Source organism: Engystomops pustulosus, chromosome 3, assembly GCF_040894005.1.
Source record: "Engystomops pustulosus chromosome 3, aEngPut4.maternal, whole genome shotgun sequence".
NCBI lineage: Eukaryota > Metazoa > Chordata > Amphibia > Anura > Leptodactylidae > Engystomops > Engystomops pustulosus.
This window is the reverse complement of record NC_092413.1, coordinates 57570409-57594655: the sequence shown is the minus strand read 5'-3', so window position 1 is coordinate 57594655 and position 24247 is coordinate 57570409. Positions and strand designations below refer to the sequence as shown.

The 24247-nt window shown below is 38.7% G+C and overlaps 1 protein-coding gene across 9 annotated transcripts in view; it reads left to right on the top strand.

The window, feature by feature from the left end:
• UTRN (utrophin) overlaps window positions 1–24247 on the top strand; it is a 457412-nt gene that overhangs the window by 270336 nt on the left and 162829 nt on the right. For all 9 annotated transcript variants that reach the window (XM_072140867.1, XM_072140861.1, XM_072140863.1 and 6 more), the window contains one exon: window positions 21050–21222. In XM_072140867.1, coding sequence (XP_071996968.1) covers window positions 21050–21222 — 173 coding nt within the window. The remainder of the gene's footprint in view (window positions 1–21049; window positions 21223–24247) is intronic.

The window sequence follows — 24247 nt, the reverse complement described above, 5'->3', positions numbered from 1 at the left end:
AAAATTTCCTCAATTGAGACATATTTGACCTAAATATCATGTCCTATCCTATCATAGGTTTGAGTTCACTAGCAGGACTAGACACTACAAATAACCATGTGTATGTGTGGTCACTACTGGCCCCCAAAATTGAGATTCCAGAACATTACATCCTTTGTGGTTGTCAAAAATATTACTGCATTAGCTGCCATTCTCCTCTGGGAAGCGAGAAAACAGCACTGAGTGCTCGGAAGAGTAATTTGTTATTAATTCTAATTATATGACTCTTGATGTTTATCTACTGCTGGGAATTAGTTATTCCCATATCACTTCCAAAGAGAAAGTGTCTTTAAATCAATCTTAACTAAGACAGAAGAAAACAGGAATAATGTACAATTTTTATTTATTTATTTGTTTAATTTACAGATAAAGAGCTATGACTCAAATTTTGGCTCCTTGCCCTTAGTATCTGTATCTCAGGTCATATGATCTGGTACGTGTAAAACCTACCCACTGTTTGTTTAACTTGCTCCTACATCACCATTGTTTCATTTCCTTTTACTTAATGTCATTCCATAGATTCATGTCAGTTCCTAACATGCTGCTGTTCTTTGTCAGATTACAGGTCCTATGCTACATCGACTGAAGGAGGCCACATTAATACGGCTGTAGCTCATACAGTCTACTGCAATTTGCATTCCTTTGTCAAGGCACATAACTTATAATTTATCCCCTAGTGGTTTAATAAGTAGACCTTTACTCCTCGAGTGTGTAGGGCAATGAAAATGTTTTTCTACTGATGACTCATTAAGGGGACTTAGGCTTTGTTCACATTAGCATCTCTAATCATTCTGCTGGGATACTAGTGCTTACAGCCAGCAAGCACAGGATAGTCCACAATGGTATTCATTGCAGATAGACAACAAACTTTTGGCCCCTGGGATAGTTTGGATCAACTGCCAATCTGTATGTGTCCATAAACCAAAATGGTGAAAATGTGAAACCACTCTTAGGCTGCATTTACACCACCGTATGGGGGAGGTATGTTCACAGTACTGCTCCTTACACAGAGAAAAGATAAGACATGTCCTATCTTTCCCCGTGTGCATGGCCAGTACACCGTGAATTTCTATGGACGGTGGAGGTGTTACACCTCCTCCTCTCCATCGCGTTGGACATATGCCTGCGTGGCTACGGCCCGGTGGGAATATGTTCGTGTAAATGCAGCCTTATCTAGTAATGTTTTGTATGTCTACATGCTTTCAACTCCTCCATAAATTGCTCTATGGACCTGTATATGGACATACATTAAAATGTCCATACAAGATTTCAGTTCATTTTGAAGACTCATCATTTCAAGTTGCTCAGGAAGGACATATCTGTATGTCAGTGGAAACCGTTGCTTTCAGGATTGGACCATGTCCGACAAGACAGAAAAGATGTGTTCCCAAAGTGGCGTGTTAGCCACATTTATTACTGCCGTGCACCACAATTCTGTCTGCGTCACAATTCCTCAGCTTGAACAAAGTGCAGAAAAAATGGTGCACACTTCCAGTGCACCAGATTAATGAAGATTTTGCACCACTTTTGATGAATCTGGCGCACTCTGCACACTCCACAGGCAAACTGCACATAGTGCAGTTTGCACTTGTTTAGATAAATGTGGGCCTTTGTCCATACGCATTAAACATTATATAAAATTTTATCCAGGATAGTAAAGGTTAATTATAATAAGCATTGACTACAAGACCATTAGCAGACTACGGGAAGCCAGTTTCTGAGATCTGTGGTATGAGGCTACATGATCAATTAATATCCTACTGTTTAGACACCATTAGCATTAGAAAACACGAAAAAAGACAGACATTCTTACTAATTGTAAACTGCTAATGAGAACATGAGCTTCCTCCATAGGTAGGCTGAATGGTTTCTAATAAATTATACATCGGCGTATGAAACAATTTTTTTTAATTACCTTCGTCAACTGTGGGGAGGCTGGTGATCTGTGTCAAAAAAGTGAAGAAATAGTTCTAGTTTACTATGAAAATGGTTTCAGTTTGCTACTATATCAAAGGGAAGCTACAGTGATAACTGCAAAATAAATTTGGACTGTTGAACACCAGGAATGATCGATTATGTTAGGTATGAGGTGATTACTGATGAAAAGTATCTATATGTGATACAACTCCAGGCAGTGGTGGATTAAGTGCCCATGCCGCCCGGCTTTTCACATGACTAGGCCCCCCACACCATCCAAACCAAGATGTGCCTGGATGTTAGAACTTAAAGAGAACCCGTCATGCAAAATAACCCCCCTAAACTAAATATATTTTCATAAACTGCCATTAGAGAGCATTGCTTCTATCCCTTCATTGTCCCTCTACATGCCTGTAAACCTAAGCAATGAGGTCCTAAAGCTGTATGCAAATGACCTGTGAAATGTCCAATGAAGCATTAGCATATTCAAGCTGTCCACCTTATTCATGAGTGGGAGGCACAGCCACACCCCCAGTGCATGACTGACAGCCTGTATAATGGTGTGAGGCTGTATAATGATGTGCTTCCTGGTGCTGGTGGCCACACCCCCTGCAGCCTGTATGTGCATGTGTGCATACAACAGCTCCAGACTGCAGCCATGTGTATAGCAGAACATGTCAGATTCATGTGTAGCTAATGTCTGTGTCTCTCACCTGTATATTAGGAGGATGCAGCATGTCAGCAGATGCAGCACACACACTAGCCATGCTTTACTATACATTACACACAGACATGAGCAGGGGGAGGAGAGGGGGGGGGGTAACAGGGTGACATCACTGCCTCTGACCATGTGACCAGCCTCATTTACATAATACAGAATAGATGATTTTACAATGATTAATGTATGAAATAACTAGATAAAGGCTTGAATGGGATCCTTGTGAGCTTCTCCAACAGGTAGAGGTGACAGGACAAGTGTCACAGACCTGATGACAGGTGTCCTTTAAGTACTACTCTTTATCCTTTATCTTGTATTATTCATAAAAGTAATTTAATGATGAACTTCAATCATGCTCTTATAAGCTACCTATTTAGGAAAGCCAATCACATTCCCTGCATCCTCCCCGACTACCGCCCAGACAAGATCTCCCAGACAGTGTAGAAGATCTGGATTGCTCATACTGTAAATACTTGTGCTCCTAATTTTACCACACACACAAAAAAAAACTGGGAAAGGTATTGACTGGAGTATAAGCCCTAGGGTAGGAAATGCAGCCACTACTGTAATAAATTGTCCAGCAACAGCCGCACCTCATTGATGAAAGGTCCACAGCAGACGTCCCATTTAATAAATGTCAACATCAGAGCTTCCCTACAAAAATAAATGTCCAAGACAGAGCCCCCCTTTACAGAAATGTCCACAGCAAAGATTCACCCTATTTATGAAATGTCCACAGCTGATGTCCCTTTACATAAATGTCCCCCCCCCCCGCCCTATAAATGAAATGTCCACAGCAGGGCCCTCTTGAAAAAAAAACACCCCTCCATACTCGCCTTCCGCTTCTTCTTCCCGACCCTGCAGCTCTTTTTTTCCTCCTCCAGCACGGGAATAAAAAGCCTAACGTGAGTATAGAGGTTTTTTTTTTTTTTAAAGACCCTTGGCGGGTCGTCATATAGGGCCTGGGTATACCGCCTATATGAAGATCCATCATTGACGCCAAGAAACATTCAGATAATAGTCCCGAAATTCTACTGTACACCTGTACCCGGAAGATATGTTATTACAAACAAATGGGTTTTCCTGGCCACAACAATTAATTACCTATCCATACAACTAACAATAGTCAAGCAAGTGCTGCAGAACTAGTACCGCAAATTTACTTCAATTTACTGCTTTGGGAATTTTGGTAATGGCTAAGGGCAGATAGCCATGTGAAGTCTGCTTTTTGAAGGGACGGCACACAGCTGCAATACCTCTTAAAGGAAAATTACCAATCAGTTTAACAAAAAACAAACTAAACTTACTCGCCTAAGTTCCTCTTCATGCCGATTGTCTCGGCGCTTGTCTTCTTTAATGTTGATACGCGGGGTTAGCCTGGAAAAAATACTTATAATTAGCAGCCTGGAGCGCGAGGGCAAGATGTCCAGCACTTTGGGCTGCTAATTATTCACATCTATGAAGAGGAACTTCTATGAGTTTTTGTAGTTTGTTTCTTATTAATACTTGTAGTATTTATTTTAATGGATCAGTGCCTACGGCTGCTATTTTGCAACCTAGCAGTTCAAGAAAAGAGCATTTCCTAGTCAGAACCGTCTATCACGGATCACTCATAGACTATAGTTCATGAGGATCCATAAAAAAAGGGTATGCCGGTCTGATGCAAACTGGCTCTGAAATAAAACAAACATTAATGTATGTTTTCATAGGCTACTTTCACAACATTTGTGTTGTGTTCACAGTGGCTGTAACCATCTCCAACTCCAGCAGTAGCCCAAAAGTTTAGGTTCACATTGACTAGTAGTCCTGCAAGTAGATGTGCACTTAGTATTCAGTTGAGGTGTGCAGGTAAAATGAATGAAGTGTTCTCTTGATGACTCGGATAATGAAACCGAGCAGATATAGAGGTAATCTTTGATTTCTATGTCATAAGAAGATTTGGTGTATTTGATTAAAAAGGTTTTGTTTTGTATGACTTTTCAATTAAATGAACTGAATATACAAAATCTGAATGTGGCATAAATTATATTCAGCCATGCAGTTGTACTTTAAGTATTAAAATAACTTATATAAGATTTCTCCTGTTTCATAAGCCTTTAGAAAAAACTAAAAGTTAGGGAAGGGGTGGGAGAAAATGATTGTGGTGTTCTAATATTTCTTTAATTTTTTTGAAAGACTCTAAAATGTTTATTAAAAGAAAAAATGTAGGCTACCAAAACTCTGAGGGGCTTATTTACTAAGGGTCCACAGATGCACTTTTGTCCAATTTTCCATCATTTTCGGGGATTCCGCGGGTGTTTAGCAGGAAATTGTTTTGCACGCAATCAGATTTTGGCACAGCTCCACCGGCTTTCATGCAACCGATCCGACTGATTCGAACTGAGCGCGGGATTTAAGATTCAATTTGTGACGCAAGACAATGCACTTACATGCACCAGGAAGAAGAAGGCGAACTCTGTTGGACCTGAGCAGGGAAGCGACACATGCAGGATATTGGGTGCAACATCTTAGTGAACCGCGGCACAGTGCATGGTCGTCGGACCATGCACTTTCTGTGAGCTCCTAGGACCGAATGCCCTTGTCTCTTTTTCCGTTCCTTTCTTCCTTTCCTTTTTTCTTTTTTCCCTTATTGAATGTTGAGGATGTGAAAATAGCTCAATACTTTCTCTTTATGGCTTTCTACATTTTCACAATGTGAAAGCCTTTTTAAGGTGCCTTATTCAATTATTGTAAATTCAGTTAATTAGGTTTACCTGCACTCCAATGTAAAGCCACTTACTTTTCCATGATCTACACATTCTTAGCTAAGGGCCTTACTAACATGAGGTTACAGTTTGGCTGCAAATCAAAAGAAGTGTTTCAATGATCTCTCACAGTTTATAGACCTGAATTAATTGCTGTAGAGACAGTGTTTCACATAGTTTAACTTCTTGATGAAGGCATTACAAACCATTGTGCTAATCCACAGTTAGCTGTCACCACTAAGCACTTCATTCTGAGCCAAAAGACTACATCCAGCTGATGAATATTAATGTTCTCCCCCTGGTGCCTGCACATTAATGGAGAATTTTATGCTGAAGTCAAATTTGCCTGTTATGGTTAAATTTCCAGTATTTCTAGTCTTTCTGTATCCAGATGTTGGACTAATTTGGAGCTGATAGACAATACACTTTTGTAGTCAGTGCCAGTCAAATATATTTTGAAAGTAAACATGGAAAAGATGACCTCACTATGCCATGTGCCAGGCTGCTTATGTGTGACCAATAAATACTGTAACACCTAGAGTATTTACACTCTTTGTCTCTTAAGGGCTTCAAGAAACTAGGAAAACTTCTTACCCACTCATAGGAAATGTGGCTCTTTCTAGTAACCATTTATACTTGGGGGGCTTATAATGCTTAAATGTTTCATAAGGATGCAGATGACTTCAGAGTAAAGATATTCAAGCACATTGCTAATAAAGGTACAGGCAGTCCCCGGGTTACATACAAGATAGGGACTGTAGGTTTGTTCTTAAGTTGAATTTGTATGTAAGTCGAAACTGTATATTTTATCATTGTAGTTCCCGACAATTTTTTTTTTTGCCCCAGTGACAATTGGAGTTTCAATTTTTTTTGCTGTAATAGGACCAAGAATTATCAATAAAGCTTCATTGCAGACAATTTTAAGCTGATTATTGCAATCTGGGACTATTTTAAAGCATCCAGAGAGCTTCACCAGAGGTCACAGTGGGCAGAGGGGTCTGTCTGTAACTATGGGTTGTCTGTAAGTCGGGTGTCCTTAAGTAGGGGACCGCCTGTATTGGTAAACTGAATTTAAATCTTAAGAACCCAGCAAATAAATATATAAATAAATAAAAATACCAGAATACTGTTCTGAATCCTACAACATCTGAGAACATCATTGCATCACAAGTGACTAGATGAACCAAGGTACCAGTGGATAGTTTCCCTAATGGGAACAAAGAGTGAGAACAGAGAAGGAGGTGAACTATGGCTAAAACACTAAGATTTTTATGTGTACAAGTATCCATAAGGTCTCAATAATTTTCATGGCATACTTTACTTTTGGCCTGGTTTTCTGTCTCTGGTCAATGAAAACTTTATCTATGGGGTCACTTTGGGTGTATCATGGCAGACCTTTTTATTCTACACTATATAAGTCTTTACTCTCATCCTTTACCTTCTTATAAAATTACTGTGTTATCAGATTGGTGTTGGCTTCATTGAGGGGACTGAAACATAGATCAGCTCAAGGTTATTTCTGTATGATTCTATGAGACATAGACAAAGCGGCTGAAAACATCAGTGATACAAGATTTTCTCCTCTTTATTGATTTATGAGCGTACTTTAATTCTGCCCTTATGTTGGATGTCCTTCATTTTGTCGCAGTCTATAACCAAGTGCCTAATCATCTCCTCATGAATCAGTTGTCATAAATCACTGACACTCCAAAATGATGATGTCTAATAAATATAAAAGTAATTTCAAGAAAATTATAAAAACATTGTCGACAGACATTGCCAAAGTAGATTACAAGAAATTTGGTGAAATTTGTGTTTTAGATGTTATGTCATGTAGTACATCACTTGCAGACTTTTTACAAACTTCTATACTTTAATGGTTTTAGTAGAAGGGTAGAATCATTTCCTTATTTTTATTATTAGACACAATTGCTGACATTTCTATTGTCAAAATGCAAGCATTTCAAATCTTCAAATGGGGAATTAACTGTTTGCGATTGTTTTTGCGAACCCAATCCCATTTAAGTATTTTTAGAACATATGTCACATTTCTGTCACATTTTGAACAATTTTGTTGCTCGTTTTGAAAAAAAAAAGTTTCAAAGTTTATTAAATATTAGTGTATCCCCTCTGTTTCCGCTAATACTGAATTTTTCTCTCTTCCAGTATCGTAGTCATGTTAGTTGTAATCTACTCAAATCTACTAGTTTTTTGTACAACATTGGTAAAAAATTGGCAAGAATCAAAAAACTTTTATCTGATTTTTAATAGTGCTCAAAGATCGTATAAGATGACCCTGAATGTTTTAGCCTCCAGCAATGGGAAATCCATTTGTTGACATACTTGACTTTTTCATCAAGACCCACCTGGAAATTCCCTGTTGATAACTGACTTCCGCAGACTATCCCCTTAAGCAAGTATCACTTTAGTGAAGTGACTCTTTGTATTTTATCCCATATTGGGAAAAAAATATATTAACCACACATTTTAATTTAAACATTTTACAATATATACTATGTATAATAACTTGATCTACAAAGTTGGCTTCTGTTAGGGTTATACTGTACATATGAGGTGTACACGTGGAGTATTTCCTGATCTATACCTTGATCATGTGTCATTATGCCATAACTTTGTACTTTTCTTATGACCTGAGCCCAGCTGAGTACCAGCTGTGACCAACATTGTAGGAAAGGAGGACACTACAGGTAAAATTGTGCCATCCAGTTTGTTCTTTTTCCCGATATCAGACTGGCATTGAGGTTAAACTGCAGTACCACATACAACCTATGGACAAGTGTAGCGCTATTTTGGAATTAAAACAATGTTTTTGTAATGCAGTATAAAATCACTGAACCTTTGAGAGCTTTTAAAGCGTCTTAAAAGGATAAGGTGCAACTGGCTATTTTTGGTACTTTATGATCTACCTAGATTCACACCGGTTATTTACTAAGTTTTCTTTGTTATTCTTAAAGCCTAAAATTTTTCAGTATTACTAATGTCATATGTACTTGTGCATAGATATGCAGACACTTCTCCCCTGCCATAAATCAGAGCAATCAGGATTTAGATTTGAACATTTCTCTGTCGCCCTCCTGTTTTCTATATAAATGGATGGTCAGTTTACACAGCACAGCCCTGTTCTTGTTAAGAGATTTACTTCATCGGATATACAGTTTTTCACGCTTTGCAATAATTCTTTGCGGGCCAGAGCTGTGTTGTTAATAAGGAAAATCCATCGTCTGTGTATTTGCTGTGCAATTGTACTTTTCTGGTAACGGAAAACTAGAAATGGTCTTCATGTATTCTTAATTCTTGGAAACATTGATAGCTTGACTACATGCACATAAAAGAGGAGATTCTCAGCACAGAAAAAAATGTTTTCTTCAGTTTTCCATGGATCTTCATAAATTAGAGTCTAGTAGTAATCCAGGAATAATAATATTAATAATAATAATCTTCATTTCTATAGCGCCATCAAAACCTGTCACCGGGGACCTCATTTTAACTAAAGACAGGTTGCAGGAGCCCATTACATCTGCAGTACAAATCTGCCTTTCTGCCTTTTCTAAGCATTTGCATTACAATATAATTTTGTTATAACTTACTCTTGCACCCTTACAAAATCCAGGGGTAGTCACAGGGGCTGGACTTTGGTTTGGATGCATTTCAAAAAACAACATGTGCCTTGTCTGTGTTACTCACTCCTCAGAGCTTGGCCCCCACCTTTGTGCTCCTGTACAGCTCCACCTCCTGCTCCTTCTGTCAGGCTGTCTGGTCAGCCTGACATCAGTGGGGGAGGGACAAGCTGTACAGGAGCACAAAGATGGAGACGGCCATCTTTGGCTGTCACATGTTGTTTTTTTTAAATGCATCCAAACCAAAGCCCAGCCTCTGTGACTACCCCAGGATTTTGTCAGGATACAAGAGTAAGTTATAACACGCAATTATATTGTAATGCCATTGCTAAGAAAAGGCAGAGAGGCATTTTTACGCTGCAGGTGTCATGGGCTTTTACAATCTGTGTTTAGTGAAAATGAGGTCCCTGGTGACAGGTTCCCTTTAATCTCTATGCTGTACTCCCATCTTATCTATGCCAAAGCAATGGCCAAAGTGTTACCGGTGGTGGCAAGGTGGCAGACATTAATACCAAACCTAGATGAAACCATGAGTAATGAACTAGACCAATCCCTTGTATGGGTATTCCCATCTGTCAGCAATAAAATGATCCAACTCACGGCGGCTCAGTAGTTAGCATTACAGCCTTGCAGCGCTGGGGACCTGGGTTCAAGTCCCTGGATCAACAATTGCAAAGAGTTTGTATGTTCTCTCTGTGTTTCCGTGGGTTTCCTCCGGGTCCTCCGGTTTCCTCCCACACTCCAAAAACATACTGGAAGGTCGATTAGATTGAGAGCCCCATTGGGGACAGGGACCGATTTGGCACTGTCTGTGCAGCACTGCATAATCTGTTTGCGCTATATAAATAAAGGAATTATTATATTACCTACCAGAGTTACCTAGCACTCATACAACTGTATAAAATGAAACAACTTTTTGAAGTATTGACTCGATAAATCAGACCATGGTCATTTTTTTTGATTCTGGATTTTTTTTTGTATGCAGACATTGATATCTTTTTTTAAACAATAAGTAACTTCAATGACGTCTATGCATTGGTATGTATGCAGTTATTTTTCACTGTTTTACATTTTCTACATTGCTGACCCACCTGCCAATTAGAGACTTAATCTGTTCCCTTGCTGATACTTTGTTTTCCAGAGCAGACCAGAGTAGAGCTGACATCTGTAATTGCACAGGGGTTAAACACAGCTTGAAAGTGGAGCCTTTCCTTCCATGCCCCTGTGCTGTTTTTATTTTAAGGGGAGACAGGAGGGAGGGGAGTACGGTCATGCAATTTTAGCTTTCTACTACAGTTTTCTCCTGAGGCACAGAAGTTAAGCAGAGAGTGAGGCCTCAGGAAGTGGGAGTGTTTTTAGTTCGTAGACTTGCTATGGGGGTTGTTGAAAAAGGAGAATGTTGAATGAAAAAAAGGAAAATAAACAACTCCCCTCTATAGTATGGTTAGTTTTCATACAGTCAGGATGGGAATGGGATCTTAACCTACAACAGCTTCACAGATCACATTGTAACACTTAGAAGAAGGAGCTGCGATCCACTCTGAACTCTGCATCCTTGCAGACAACATGAGATGCTACAATTTGCTTTGTTATTACTATGGCAACATTGGTCCTCTACAATATCGGCATGTATTAGCCGATGTGCTTCATAGTTCTACATTTTAAAGCTACTTTATCGGCTTTATAAACTACAATTGAACTTTGTAGCCTGTGGGATGCATCATTTTCTTCACTCACTTCTCCATCCTTCTGGAAGTCTACACACCTTGAACAATTTAGGATTTTTTTTGTACATGTGTAATTGAGACCAATCCCTGAATTTGAAGCCTTGGAACAGTCGGTCTGGAGGCCTGCAGGTCATTATCGAGGTGAGACTAACGAGAAAGTTGTAGGCCTTGGGAACATTATGGAGGCTGGTTAACAAAGCAAAGATGGTCGGGCTTACCTTCACAAAGGGCTTCCGCCCTTGGATGTTTTGGGTGGAATGGAAAAGGAGGACATTGCTACATGAGGACTGAAGAATATAATGGAAGACCAGTATTTTCATGGATGTAACCCATTTTGAATGAAAAGGTTACTGAAGACTTTGGAGACTGACTAAAGGAACATTACCATAAAGATGTAGTCCACACGGGATGCATCTGACAATGATTGGTATAAACTTCAGCTTGCAGGAGCTTCTAATGAAATTTGAGAAGGTACCTTGGAATGTAGAGCAATCACATATTGTCCATCATTAGTTCTGCACTGCTGATTTATACAATGGCTGTGTGTGTACGTGTGCATATATATATATATATATGTATGTATGTATGTATGTATGTATGTGTGTGTGTGTGTATACTACAGGTGTTAAATTCTTTTGCAACAATTTAATACAGAATTAAGTGTTTTATATTAATATGTTTGATTTAAAAAAAAAATCATTCACACTCTGTTCATACTTTATATTGTTGCTATTTAATATAACGTAATATAATGGAAGTCGTGTCCATCAGTACGCTAGTTTTGTGCTGTTTTCTCTGTCTTGTGCCCTCCTGCTCATCTATACTTGTGCTGACATATTAATTGCTTCATTTAGCCTTAAACCCAAGTTCATGTTTCTGCATTGCTCCCCTGTTTGGTGCCTCAGCCTTTTGTCAGACAAAGGTAATTTAAAAAGCCTTTTGCCTTGCTTTATGTACACTATGTTACAAGAAATGTTAGCAAGAAAATATATGAACCCCCCAAAGTTTTATTGATGTTAAATTTGAGCTTGTGTCTGCCAAGGTGCTGATATATGAAAGTGCACACAAACAAAAGTGCGTGTAACTTGCCCGTCCTAACATGTCCTGCCCAGTTTTGCTGTAGATGATGTTTGTGTCTTCATGAGGACTGGCAATAATTTTACAATCACTTCCAATGCAGATCTATGGTTTTCATAGTTTCTATGCCTAGCTCCTATTAGTCAAATAAATGACTGCTCGGTACCACCAAAGATATACGTACTACAAGTGTTCCCTGAAGACATGGTATATACGCCTGGCATTACTTACCGTATGTTACAAGTTTAGGAAGTAGACTATGTTGCTTATAACAGAGCATAGCTATGGGCAAAGGGGTATATATTTTCTAACATCATTTCTGTAAATCCAGGGGGAAAAATTATATGAAAAAAGTTACATTGCAAAAATGCAGGTGGTGTCTTAAAGATCTCACATTGGTGCTAAATGAATTAGACATCGCAGAAACGGCAAGAATCTTACAACTTCAATGAACATGTTTGAAGATGATGGTGGGCTAGATGTTCTGCCAGCCATAGCGTGATGAATGGAACTTTCTTCCTTTGATACATGCTGTAGCTTCAAGTCTCTGAACACACACATAGAACAAGATTACCAGGGTGGGTTGCTGCAGGCAAAACTGGCACAATTCTCTTTTATGTCCTAGAAAACATCTGTTCATTCACTTTTGTTTTTTGGACACGCTTATGTGCCCTGCAAGGAGCATCTCAAGTACTCTTACTGTGACTGTAATGACGAACCCAGATGCTCACCCTTAAAATGAAGGTCTCTTTGGAAATGAGTCATTTGAACAATCCACATTGTGAGGAGAGTGATGGGCTAATGGCCTGGACATCAGAGATCTTCTTATAATTGATGTGTAATGAGAAGGATGCATATCAAGTTGTAATGCTGTGAGTTCTCTCTATTCTATTTATCTCACTGCAACTCTTGTTCTAGACTGAAGAAGCAGTGAGCGGGTACTAAAATTTGGGAGAAAGCTAGTTCAAAACTGATTTATTGGTCCATAAATATTTATCAGTGGAGAGCGTCTACTCTATAGAAGTTGAGGCCTACCTTGTATTATGTATGTCTGTACTATATTCTATAACAACCATTTAGAATTATGGTAATGACTTTCATTATCCATCTGGTATGACTAAATGAGTTATCTTGCCAAGGCAGCCTCTAGTACAGTTGAAATATGCCACAGGGAACCTTTCATCAGAAATTGACAGAGAAAAACAACATGTTTCTTTCTTGGCTCAGCATGGTGGTATCCTCCACAAAATCAACTTATTTGTGAGATGTGAATTGGATGTATAAAGTCAAGCAGGCGGAGAATTTAGCACTGAGGTGAAGCCTTCGATGCCTCAGATTGCCCTTTTAACTATGGTTGACGGCTCTGAGTCAACAATCATGGCAGTGAAGAGTTTTTAGCTGAGGGAGAGCTTGACTTCAGTGTTAAACTCTCCACTTCCATGACTATATACAACCAATTTACATATAATTTTAAAGCTTATTTTGTATGGATTGTACCACCATACTGGGCTATAAATGAACCATGATCTTTAAGGTTTTAATCTGCTTGACAAATTACTGTCAGTTTGGTTTATTGGGTCAAAATGACAAGTGCCACCCTATTTATTGGTAATGCTCATTTCTGCCAAATATCAGCATTCTGTTGATCCCATATAAGGAAATGTTGCATTGGCCCTACATTTGCAATATTGTTCCTATATTTGGTGCTTGTGGACCTCATATCATGTAATCATTTGTGAGATTGGTGATAGCATCAAATAGGGGATAGTGGGTTATATAAAGTACAGGTTCAAAATGCCAGATGTTTCCTTGGAGTCTGTTACCAGAAAGTAAACATGGAACATTTGTTATTCAAAATTGTCAAATTGTTAATATACATGCATTGGAACAATATAAAAAAATGTTACTTGGGTGGGCTATTTAAAAAAAATTGTGTACTTACCTTTTACGGTGCTGCTGATGTCCTGCGCCGCGGTCCATCTGATCTGTGCCCTGCTTTCTTTACTGGGGCGCACAGAGTGCTTCCGGATGGCCGGAAGCCTCCATCTGACCCCGTCTCCTAGGGCCCTACATTGCTGAGAGATAGTAATGGATGGGCGTGGCCAGCCACCTCGCAGGCCGGGAGCTCTCTGTAAACAAACAGGCACGGATCAGAAGGTTTTCAAAAAGTCAGAAAATGCATAAAAAGTCCCAGCACATACACCATCAGGAGACTGGAGTGACTGTGCAACTTTTTGATAAGTAGCCCCCATAGACCACAAAACTGAGGATGTTTTATTCTGAAAATTGGACTGATGCTGTCTCCTGACACAGTTGATGACCAGAATGGCAGCTGTGCTACACAGAAGAAGTGATGTTTGAGCAACTTAAAAAGGGGTATAGGCCACCAATAGATACTGTATCATAGAAAACATCACAAAAACAAAAGCATCTGGCATCTTGTTTTTTTTTGTTGGCTTGGCTAATGGTTAACCAATGTGTGGATACTTTTATTCATTTTTCAATCTATTTTGGAGCAATGCAAATTTTTGCTTCTACAGATAATCCGTCTACCGCTAAATCTGTCGTGTACAGAAAATATGCTTCATATTCATAAATACGACAGCTTCATTATGATTTAATTCACACCAAGGAAATGAATATTGAATTACATTTGAAATCTACTAGCTTTCTGCCAGTGATACTTCTTATCCTTCATGTAAGTTTGGTTTTAATTAATATATTCTGAGATAACAATTACTCTAGTATGTGTTCTAGGCCAAGCATATTCTATGACATGGAACGCTCAGTATGTACTTGTCTAATTTTTAGTGTAAGGCAATTACAAGTATATAATTAGTAGAGATCTGCAGTCATTACATAAGAAGTTCATCAGATGGAGATAAAACATAATGATTTTGAGGGTAATGAGGGTTGAAAGTGAGTTGTGTCAGTGAGTTTTATGTGGCTTCTTCTGGAGAAGCACAAAGCTGTGACTACTGCAGAATAAAGGTCATCAATCTGTATTCTGTGATGTATCTGTGTCTGTCATATGGACTGGATATGGAGGGGTGATGATCCTGCTGAATACATTATAAGCAATGTCCTCACTAGCGCATCATTATTGGAAGCAAACGCCAGATTTTCGGTTAATTTTGTTGTGCATTTGTGTTCATTTTTTGCACCAAATCAGTATTTTGTACTTCCCTGTAATCACCGGCAGGTTAGTTCTGGTAATTTTAATGCAGCTGGTGAGTTTGCCAGTGCCATTTAATGAGCTTACATCCATAATCAGTACCAGTACCAACCCTGGCCGTTAACACTAGGGACGTTCAGCGAACCCGGCCCTGAATTTCTAATGAACATTGCAGTTCTGGTCTACTCCACACTCATGATGAGCAAAATCTGATGAAATGTGAACACATCCTGAAATAGAAAAGATTTCCAAAATATACAGAACTTTATTGTTCTAAATCTTTCTTATATCCTGAAAATGTATTTTCAATGAACAAAGTTTTGACTATTCTTCAACAGATTAGAGTTTCAAAGTACAAACCATTGATTTTTTATCATAGGCAGAAATTACTGGAAGCTTCAGTGCTTTGAGTTTTATTTTGTATAACAGACACCAAATATGTAGAAAGTGTGATACACTTTACGCTATTATGCAAATTTTAGAGAACACAGCAGTCAATGGTTGACTTGTGAGCATTATCTCATTTCAGGCATCTTTGTATATAGAGATAGAAGCTGTTCTCCATTTCTTCCATTTGTGCTATTAGAGTGAGAGAAAATTGTGTTTTGTTACCCAGCACATAAACATACACTCCATGGGCAAACACATAGGGGGTTATTTACTAAGGGCCCGATTCACGTTTTCCCGACGTGTTACCCGAATATTTCCAATTTGCGCCGATTGTACCTGAATTGCCACACGATCGGATTGCGGTGCATCGGCGCTGGCATGCACGCGACGGAAATCGGGGGGCGTGGCCGAACGAAAACCCGACGTATTCGGAAAAACCGCTGCATTTAATAACCGAAAATGTGTCGCTTGGGAAGCGCTTACCTTCACCTGGTCCAGCTCGGTGTATTCCGGCGCGTGCAGATGATTTTCAGCGCAGCAGCGCCACCTGGTGGACGGCGGAGGAACTACCTTCATAAATCCCGTCCGGACCCGAATCCTGTTCAGAGAACGCGCCGCTGGATCGCGAATGGGCCAGGTAAGTAAATGTGCCCCATAATGTGATGATGGACAATTAAAATTTCATTTAGTAATATTTACATAATAAAACAGTAAAAATCCTGACATCTGTGTTAACACTGTCTATATGTATTGCCTGATGTATCCCCTCACAGGACTTTTTCATGATATTTCTTGGTAGTGTTCTGTACTGCACATTTTCTTTAAGAGTTTTCTACAAAGAGCAAAAACTTTGTGTAAGACATTAGAGTTCAATGGAGAATTTATGTACATGCATCTCTTCTCAAGACCTATGTCTGATTGCTGTATTATTACAATATTCAATTGGAAAACCCATTGAAGCCTTGGTTTTAACACCATTGTAACAAAAAAAGTAATTTTTAAAAAAACATTGTAAAGGTACCTGCACACATTGTAGATTGGCTGCAGGATTTGCCTCATCGGTTATCCCATAGATAGACAATCCACCAGCATCATAAACCAGCACATAATTCTACAATTTTCTTTGAAAATCATCCTGCAAAGGTTAATCTCTAAACCATGACCCACAGAAATAAGCCACATGTCACATATATGCAGTGAAAAGCCATTGTCATTGCATAGTCTACAATGCTTCTATATTACACTGTAGATTTGCCACAGGGCAATTCCGCATGTAATACGTGACATTCAAGATACCTTAAAGGGGCTTTTTCATGTGGACAATAGACTTCCATAAGCCTTGTTAATAATTATATTAATTTAGATTGCACCTATCAATTACAAAATGTAACTTTCTTGGTGATAAATATAATGGGCAATATGGGAGTGTCTTGTTGGGTGCAGTAACCATTTGGAGAATATCTGTCCAAACGTTTCTAATTTAGAAAATACTGGGCCTGCTGCACCAATTTTCTGTCCTACTGAAAAGAACGTGCAAACTGTTCGCATATGTAATTTAGAAGTGTTTGCGTTTTGTGATGCAGCTGCACGGTGTCTGACAAAAAAAATTGTGCACCTGAAGGGGTGTGTTAGTGTCCATTTCCCACACATTTAATACAGCAACTTGACAGAATTGTGTTGCACACTGTCTGTGAAAGGTTCACCTAAAAAAAGAGAGTGTGCACGTTTTCCGAGCAGTGCAGGGTGCGCCAGTATTCAACAACCTGGCGCAACTTTCACAGTCGCGAAGCAAACTGCACTTGGTGCAAATAAATCTGGGCCACTGTGTTTGAAATGACAAAGTGAGAACATCTATCCTTTTAGCTTTGTATTGGACAGGTTCATACACATGAGCGTGAAATGGGGAAGTGTGCTAGATTTTCACCGGATAGCCCAATTCCCCGTTTACTTCTATGGGCTCACAAGGGCTTTTAGTTTCACAGGCAATTGCATGGAAAGACTGTCCAAACACAAAATATAGAGCTGGTAATATTACGGCTGAAGTTGTGGCTTGGGCATTCTCTTTGTTGACATATGTGCATGACTGGGACCGCTGTTTGAGACCCAAATATTGCATGTTGTCCGATCAATGCTATTAATCAGACAGGGCCATCTCAAAGGGCTGATTGGCTTTAGTCCTGCGACTCAGGTCTTATTTTGGCATTATATATGTATATATATTGTACTTATAAAACATCCTCTTCTTTATATGGAACTGCCAGACAGCACCTGTTGTATAAGGACTAGCATTTGAAACTTGCAAGATATTTATAATACTATGATCCTACGTTTGTGTTCATAGCACCGGGTATTACCTATCATGTCAGGGTTAGATCTAGGACTTTGATGTTGGAATGTGTGGATTACTGTAAGCACAACTAATGAGTACATTATGGAGTTATGTTTTTCTAACTCCTAGTAAAACAAAAAATTCTGACATATTCTGAACTGTGCTCATCAGTTTGGTATGTACCCTTATCACACCCTGCACTTGATGTTTATCTACAGTAAGCAGGGGTTCTCCTTATGGATTGGTAATGAGTATTTTCAAATCAAAAACTACAATTTGCTCATTCTTTTCCTGATTTTCTTTGCAGCAATACATTTATAATTTCCATATAAATTACCATTTGATTTTATATTTGCCACAAACAATATCGCTGTCTTATGGACAGTTTAATAGCCACAAATACTGTCCTGAGGGCAGGTCAACATGGGCTGTATTAAATAACAAATCTGAATACACTGAACACTGTATCATTAAAGGGATTTTAAAGGATTGGAAACAAGGGGTCACATTTTTCTCTAAAATCAGTACCACTATCCATGGATTTTTTCAAGTGAATTCCATTTGATTCTTTATTCACGAGTGGCGTCGTAAAAAGCAAACCTAACATTAAACAACCCATTCACGTGAAAACCCTTCTTTTTTGAAATGCCTATAATCCTCTATAAAACAACAATACAGAAATATACCACAGGAGGAGGTGAATATAAGTCATTTATGGAAGTGGAGGAATTTTTTAAATTCCTGGACAGCCCTTGTGAGGTGAAAGTTAACCTGGACATTAGCATTTGTTTTATGGGTTTTTACAGTCCAAATTATATGATATAATTAAAAAATAATAATAATCTTGAACCATATCCAATGAGAAACCTTTATACATTACACATTACATATATCACCAGTTTTCATCTGTTTATTCTGAACACCTGGAAAGTGTTTTGCATTGAAAATAAGAAGTGGAATAGAAAGTTGAAGTTGAAATATGAATGCCTGAAAGCATGTTTAAGGAGTGGTAGATTGATGGAATGGTTATTTGGTAGAGGTGGTAGTGATTCATGCTTAACTTTTTAGAAAAAAATGTAAACCCAAAATAGAAGCCTCAATTGCATAGTAAAATACACAATGGGAGACATGTATCTTTATTTTTTCTGTTTTTTTTTCTTTAAATTTTGATTTGTTTTGCGATTTTTCACGGAGACTTTTGATGTTGTGTCTCAAGTACACCTTTTTCTGCACCTTGTGAGGGTGCCCTATGTATCTTTATTTTCCAAATGTTCCATGCAACATTTGCCTTATGTATCATTTTTTTCGCTATTTTTGCGATTTTTCAGGCACAAATTCTGCACCTTGTCCATGGCAGGTGCCGAGGAAGTATTCTGTGCACTAATGAAGTAGAGCTGCATAACTACCGTATTTTTCGGCCCATAAGGCGCACCAAAAATCCTTAAATTTTCTCAGAAATCAAAGGTGCGCCTTATAGGCCAGTGCGCCTTATATATGAACTTATACAGAAATGTACTACAGACAAGATGTACTGTACATTTACCAGTGTTTAAAAGCTCCATCCCCAGAAATTTCCTGCACCTTCCCACACAGTATACAGGGTCCCTAGCTCCTGAAGTGCCCTGGCACCACAACTAACATTGTGCCCATCCTGCCCTCCCCTAGCACGGAGAGACCGGAGCCGCCATAGTGCCGACCACGAGGCAATCGTCATCATCATCAGTAAACAATCCCCCATACATAACAGCCCTGTGACAGGGGAAAGAGAAGGAGCCACAGGGAACCCCACAGGAATAACACCCTGGCAGAGGGAGACCGCTTCACCCCTGCTGCATCACCCTGCATTAACCCCCAGCAGCCCATACCTCTGAGATCGGAGCTCTCTGACACGCTGAAGACAAGTTTCCCGGGAAGTGTAGCTGGCTTGAACTGTGCACAGGTCTGCCACCTGCTGGTCATTTTTAGGTACTGCATTTGATCCTGCGCCTTATACTCCAGTGCGCCTTATATATGAACCTAGACGTCTTAGCAGGCATTTATCAGAGGTGCACCTTATAGGCCGTTGCGCCTTATAGGCCGAAAAATACGGTACTTGACACGCAAAGGCATTATACCGCATTTTTTTCTGCTTGGACCCAGTATTAACGTGTGAATTGTGATAAAAAAGAGGAAATCGAACTGGCACAGCCACTGCAAAGAGAAAAAGCAGACTTTTTACTTTCGGAGTACCACAAGTCCCAGGACACGGCTAGATCAGTTAACTGGTGGTGCAAACAAGAAGAGTTTTCAAGTATAAGGTCTCTTGAGAAAAAAAAAACTTGTGCACTCACCACAAACCGTGAATATCTTTTATTCATGCCATACAGGGAGCAAAAACATGGCAGGCACCAGTGAATGACAGACCATTTTGTGCTGTGTGCGCTTATTTGGAATTCGTAATTCACTGGTGTCACGTTTTCTTTTTCTTTTTTAAAAGGCTTTATACCGTGTAAATTGTAATTAGTTCACAGGCTTTTAAAATTTTGCACATAAACCTGCTGGCCTTTGAATGTTTGGGCTACACTGTTTTTTTTTTTATTTGAAATATTTTCCATTCTCAGTTGATTGAAATGTATTGTTTACTTCTAAATTATGCTTGCTTTCACTAGTTTGTTTTGTGGCCAATTGCATGACATTATATAAATTGCAATTTCCAGGTTTAGTAGATTTCAGGGTGCAGAATGATTTTTTTTTAGGGTGTTTGTGGTGCGTTTTTTTAACATATTGCAGAAACACGTGCTTTTGACATGTTACCATGCACTTGGCTGGTTTAAAAAGTGTTTTCTTCATTGCTGGAAGTGTAAGCAGCTGTTTTAAAATTTTCAGTGCTGCTTACACTTCCATCATTGTAGAAAAAGGCTTTCAGACCAGTCACACGCATGGGAACATGTGAAACACATTTGTCTCTGCAATGTGTTTAAAAATGCATCGCAAATGCCTTGTGGGACTGAGCCCTCATATGTTGTCATGTCTCTGGTGTGACTAGAGTGCTAAAAAATGCAGGGAATTTGCACGTCGCACGTTCTCTTTAATTCTTATCTCCTTCAGTATCCAATATAGTTTTAGCAGCTGTACTTGACTGCTAAGAAGTAAGGTTTGACACTGTGACCACAGGCCTTCTATTAGCTTTTAGTTATTGATCAACAATTATTTTATCATATATATATTATATTTATTGTGAAGTACTATTGCTGCTCATCATTTTTATTAAACTTATTATTGCTAGGGAAGTAACTCTATTTGTGTTGTGTTTCAGGACATTCAAGCAGAAATTGATGCCCATAATGACATTTTCAAGAGCATAGATGGCAACAGGCAAAAGATGGTGAAAGCTTTGGGAACTTCGGAAGAAGCAGCGTTACTTCAGCATAGACTTGATGATATGAATCAACGCTGGAGTGATTTGAAGGCCAAGTCTTCTAACATCAGGTAAGAGGCCACCGAAGATTTTTTTTTTCAGAACTTCAAGACTTGAAGATACATATCTCAGGTCAATTTATATAATACATATAAAATCCACTAAGTAATCATTAATGGTTCCTAGACTAAATAATTTTAAAAAGGACACTGGATAAAATCGATGTTGATTAAGAAGACACATTTTGATTATCAGGTAAAAACCTGATAATCACCATGGTGCCTGTGTTTTATGGCTTATGAAATCAAGGTGCCTATTGGATTCACCTTATATTTTACCCATTATTCCTCATAAAATCCTAAGTACAAAATGTAGATACATCTAAATAACCTCACAAAGGAAATCTGCCATCAAAATCATCAATGACAAACCAAGGACACTTACACATAGATTCAGGCACTGTGACTGTGGGAACTTTTTGTTATCAAAGCTTCTAAAATCAACTTTTAAAATTATGATAATGAGCACCTCCGTACTTTGGTTTCATAGACTGCTACACTGTGCAGGAGCATTTGAACAACTTAGTATAGTAGGGATCTACTCTACTTCATTTCATCTATAAGCCACTTATAAGCCAACATTCATTATTGCCCCTTAATTTACTATCATCTTCCAGTACTACCCCTAAGCTCAGTGCATTTAGAAAAGTCATGCAAGTGTTATAGTTCCTATAAAACCTTGTGAAAAGATTCATATGTGGTATATTATCCTTGATTCCAGTTTCCCCTACAGATGACCTTACTGGGAGGGATCCTAACATATACAGAGATGGCAAATCCTAGATTAATATTGCACCTAATATTATATGAAAATATTAGATGCATGGGTTTAGATGGGATTTAGCAATAATCTCAGCTCAATGGTGTCTGTACTTCCAAATCCAGCAGAACCTTTATCCAGCTCATTTTTGTTGTAAAAATAGACATCACATTCATACTGTATATGATTCGAGAGTCTACAGAGATTTTATTTATACAGCATACAAGGGCTTTTAATTTCTGTGAAATGTTTAACTGTGATGTACCTTGTAGAATACAGTTACTATTTTTCCAAGTGGAAATAGCTTTAGATATGCTTTTTCAAATTACATAACCACCTTTTAAAGGATCAGTATATAACACTTTTATACATGGCATAAAAGGCTTTTGAAACCTTAAAGTCATTGCGTTCTAAGGCTTTCCTGACATGCTCCTATCTGAAAAGAACAGTTTTATATGTGTAAAAAATAAGTTCAGAAAAGAACCTAGACCTAGAAAAAATCCTCAAATATGGGAATTGCTGCTCATTAGAGCAGTTTAGCTTTTCTTCCTTTTTATGTTTATAGTATAGTCTTTAGGTCTTTACTTTGGCCAGTACAAACACGTAAAAAGTATGACATTTTGGTTTAAGATACCAGTGCCACCAAAGTACCCTTTTCAACAATTAAAACCAAAAACTCATTAGGACACTCTGGTCTATACAAATAAATGGTAAAACGCCTCACTGAAGCCAGTTCTGCCAGAGTTAGAGGCTCTGTTGTGACTGACTATCTGTTCTGGCTGTTGTCAAAGCACAACCCTTTTAATGCTTTAGCATACACATAGTTTTCCTTATAAAATCACAATAACTTTTGTTTATATTATGTCAACATTGGAGGGAAGGCGTAACAATGGGTAATATAAATTTTAAGATGGGGGCCAAATAGAGGATTTAACTCCCAAAGGGAATCTCAAGGTGACCCCTTCATCAGTCTCTGTTGGGAGTGGCTGACATGGACAAGCTAAAGTTACTAAATCACAGTAAATGATATTGTATTCAGATTGGACAATTCCACTTGAGTTCATTCATTTACTAGGGTAGTTCAGAAAGAGATCAGGGTAGAAAGGCGCCAAATGAATAAAGTCAATAAAACAGGCAAAGTCTGGTCCTAGTGGACCAGGACCATTTAATGCTTAGGGCAGTGATGGACAACCTTTTATAGACCGAGTGCCCAAACTACAACCAAAACCCACTTATTTATCGCAAAGTGCCAACATGGAAATTTAAGCAGTAAACTTATTGCTCCTTTCTCTGTCTTAGCTTTCAACCATATCAGTATCCTGAGAACACCAATACAGTAGAAATAATGAGGACAAATTCAGGTTCCCCTGAACAGGAAGAATTGTCAGGGTTGGAGCTACAATGATAATGCTGATAAGCCCACCCCTTCTAGTTCCTCCTGTAGTCTCCGGCAGCGCTGTAGCTTCAAGATAGCACTAAGCACGTCCTGGGCTGTCTGGGAATCTAGGAAGATACCTTGCGTCCTCTTTGGTGATGCCCTGGGTGCCCACAGAGAGGGCTCTGGTGCCATAGGTTCACCAACACTTACTTAGGGCATAGAACATTGAAAAACTGGTAATTGGCAAATGTGAGATACCCTGCAGCATAGCAAGATGCAAAAGTGGAGAGCAGAATCTACTGCTCTTATCATTATAGAAGGAGAACATAGAGGGAAAGATTAATGATGAAGATATATGCAGTACATGATAGGTCCCTGAAGAGTTATTAGGAGAGGTGAAAGGTAAAACTGCTTACCAAAGCTAAATTTGTATAATAATACTTTTTATTTTTATACATATTTCTGTTGTTATAAACCTAAGGCAAGCAATCCTATTTACATTTAGGATGAGATTAAAGGAAAATTTGAATTGTATGAGGTGTGGAATCACGGATTCCGATTACATTCACATTATATGCGGTTGCCCTAAAATATCTTTACAGGCAGTCCCCGCGTTACGTACAAGATAGGGTCTGGAGGTTTGTTCTTAAGTTGAATTTGTATGTAAGTTGAAACTGTATATTTTATAATTGAAGTTCCAGACAATTTTTTTTTTGCCACAGTTACAATTGGAGTTTTCAAAATTTTTTGCTGGAATGGGACCAATGATTATCAAAAAAGCTTCATTACAGACACCTTACAGCTGATCATTGCAGTCTGGGTCACAGTGGGCAGAGGGGTCCGTCTGTAACTAGGGGTCATCTGTAAGTCGGGTGTATATTGAAGCCAAGTAATTAGAA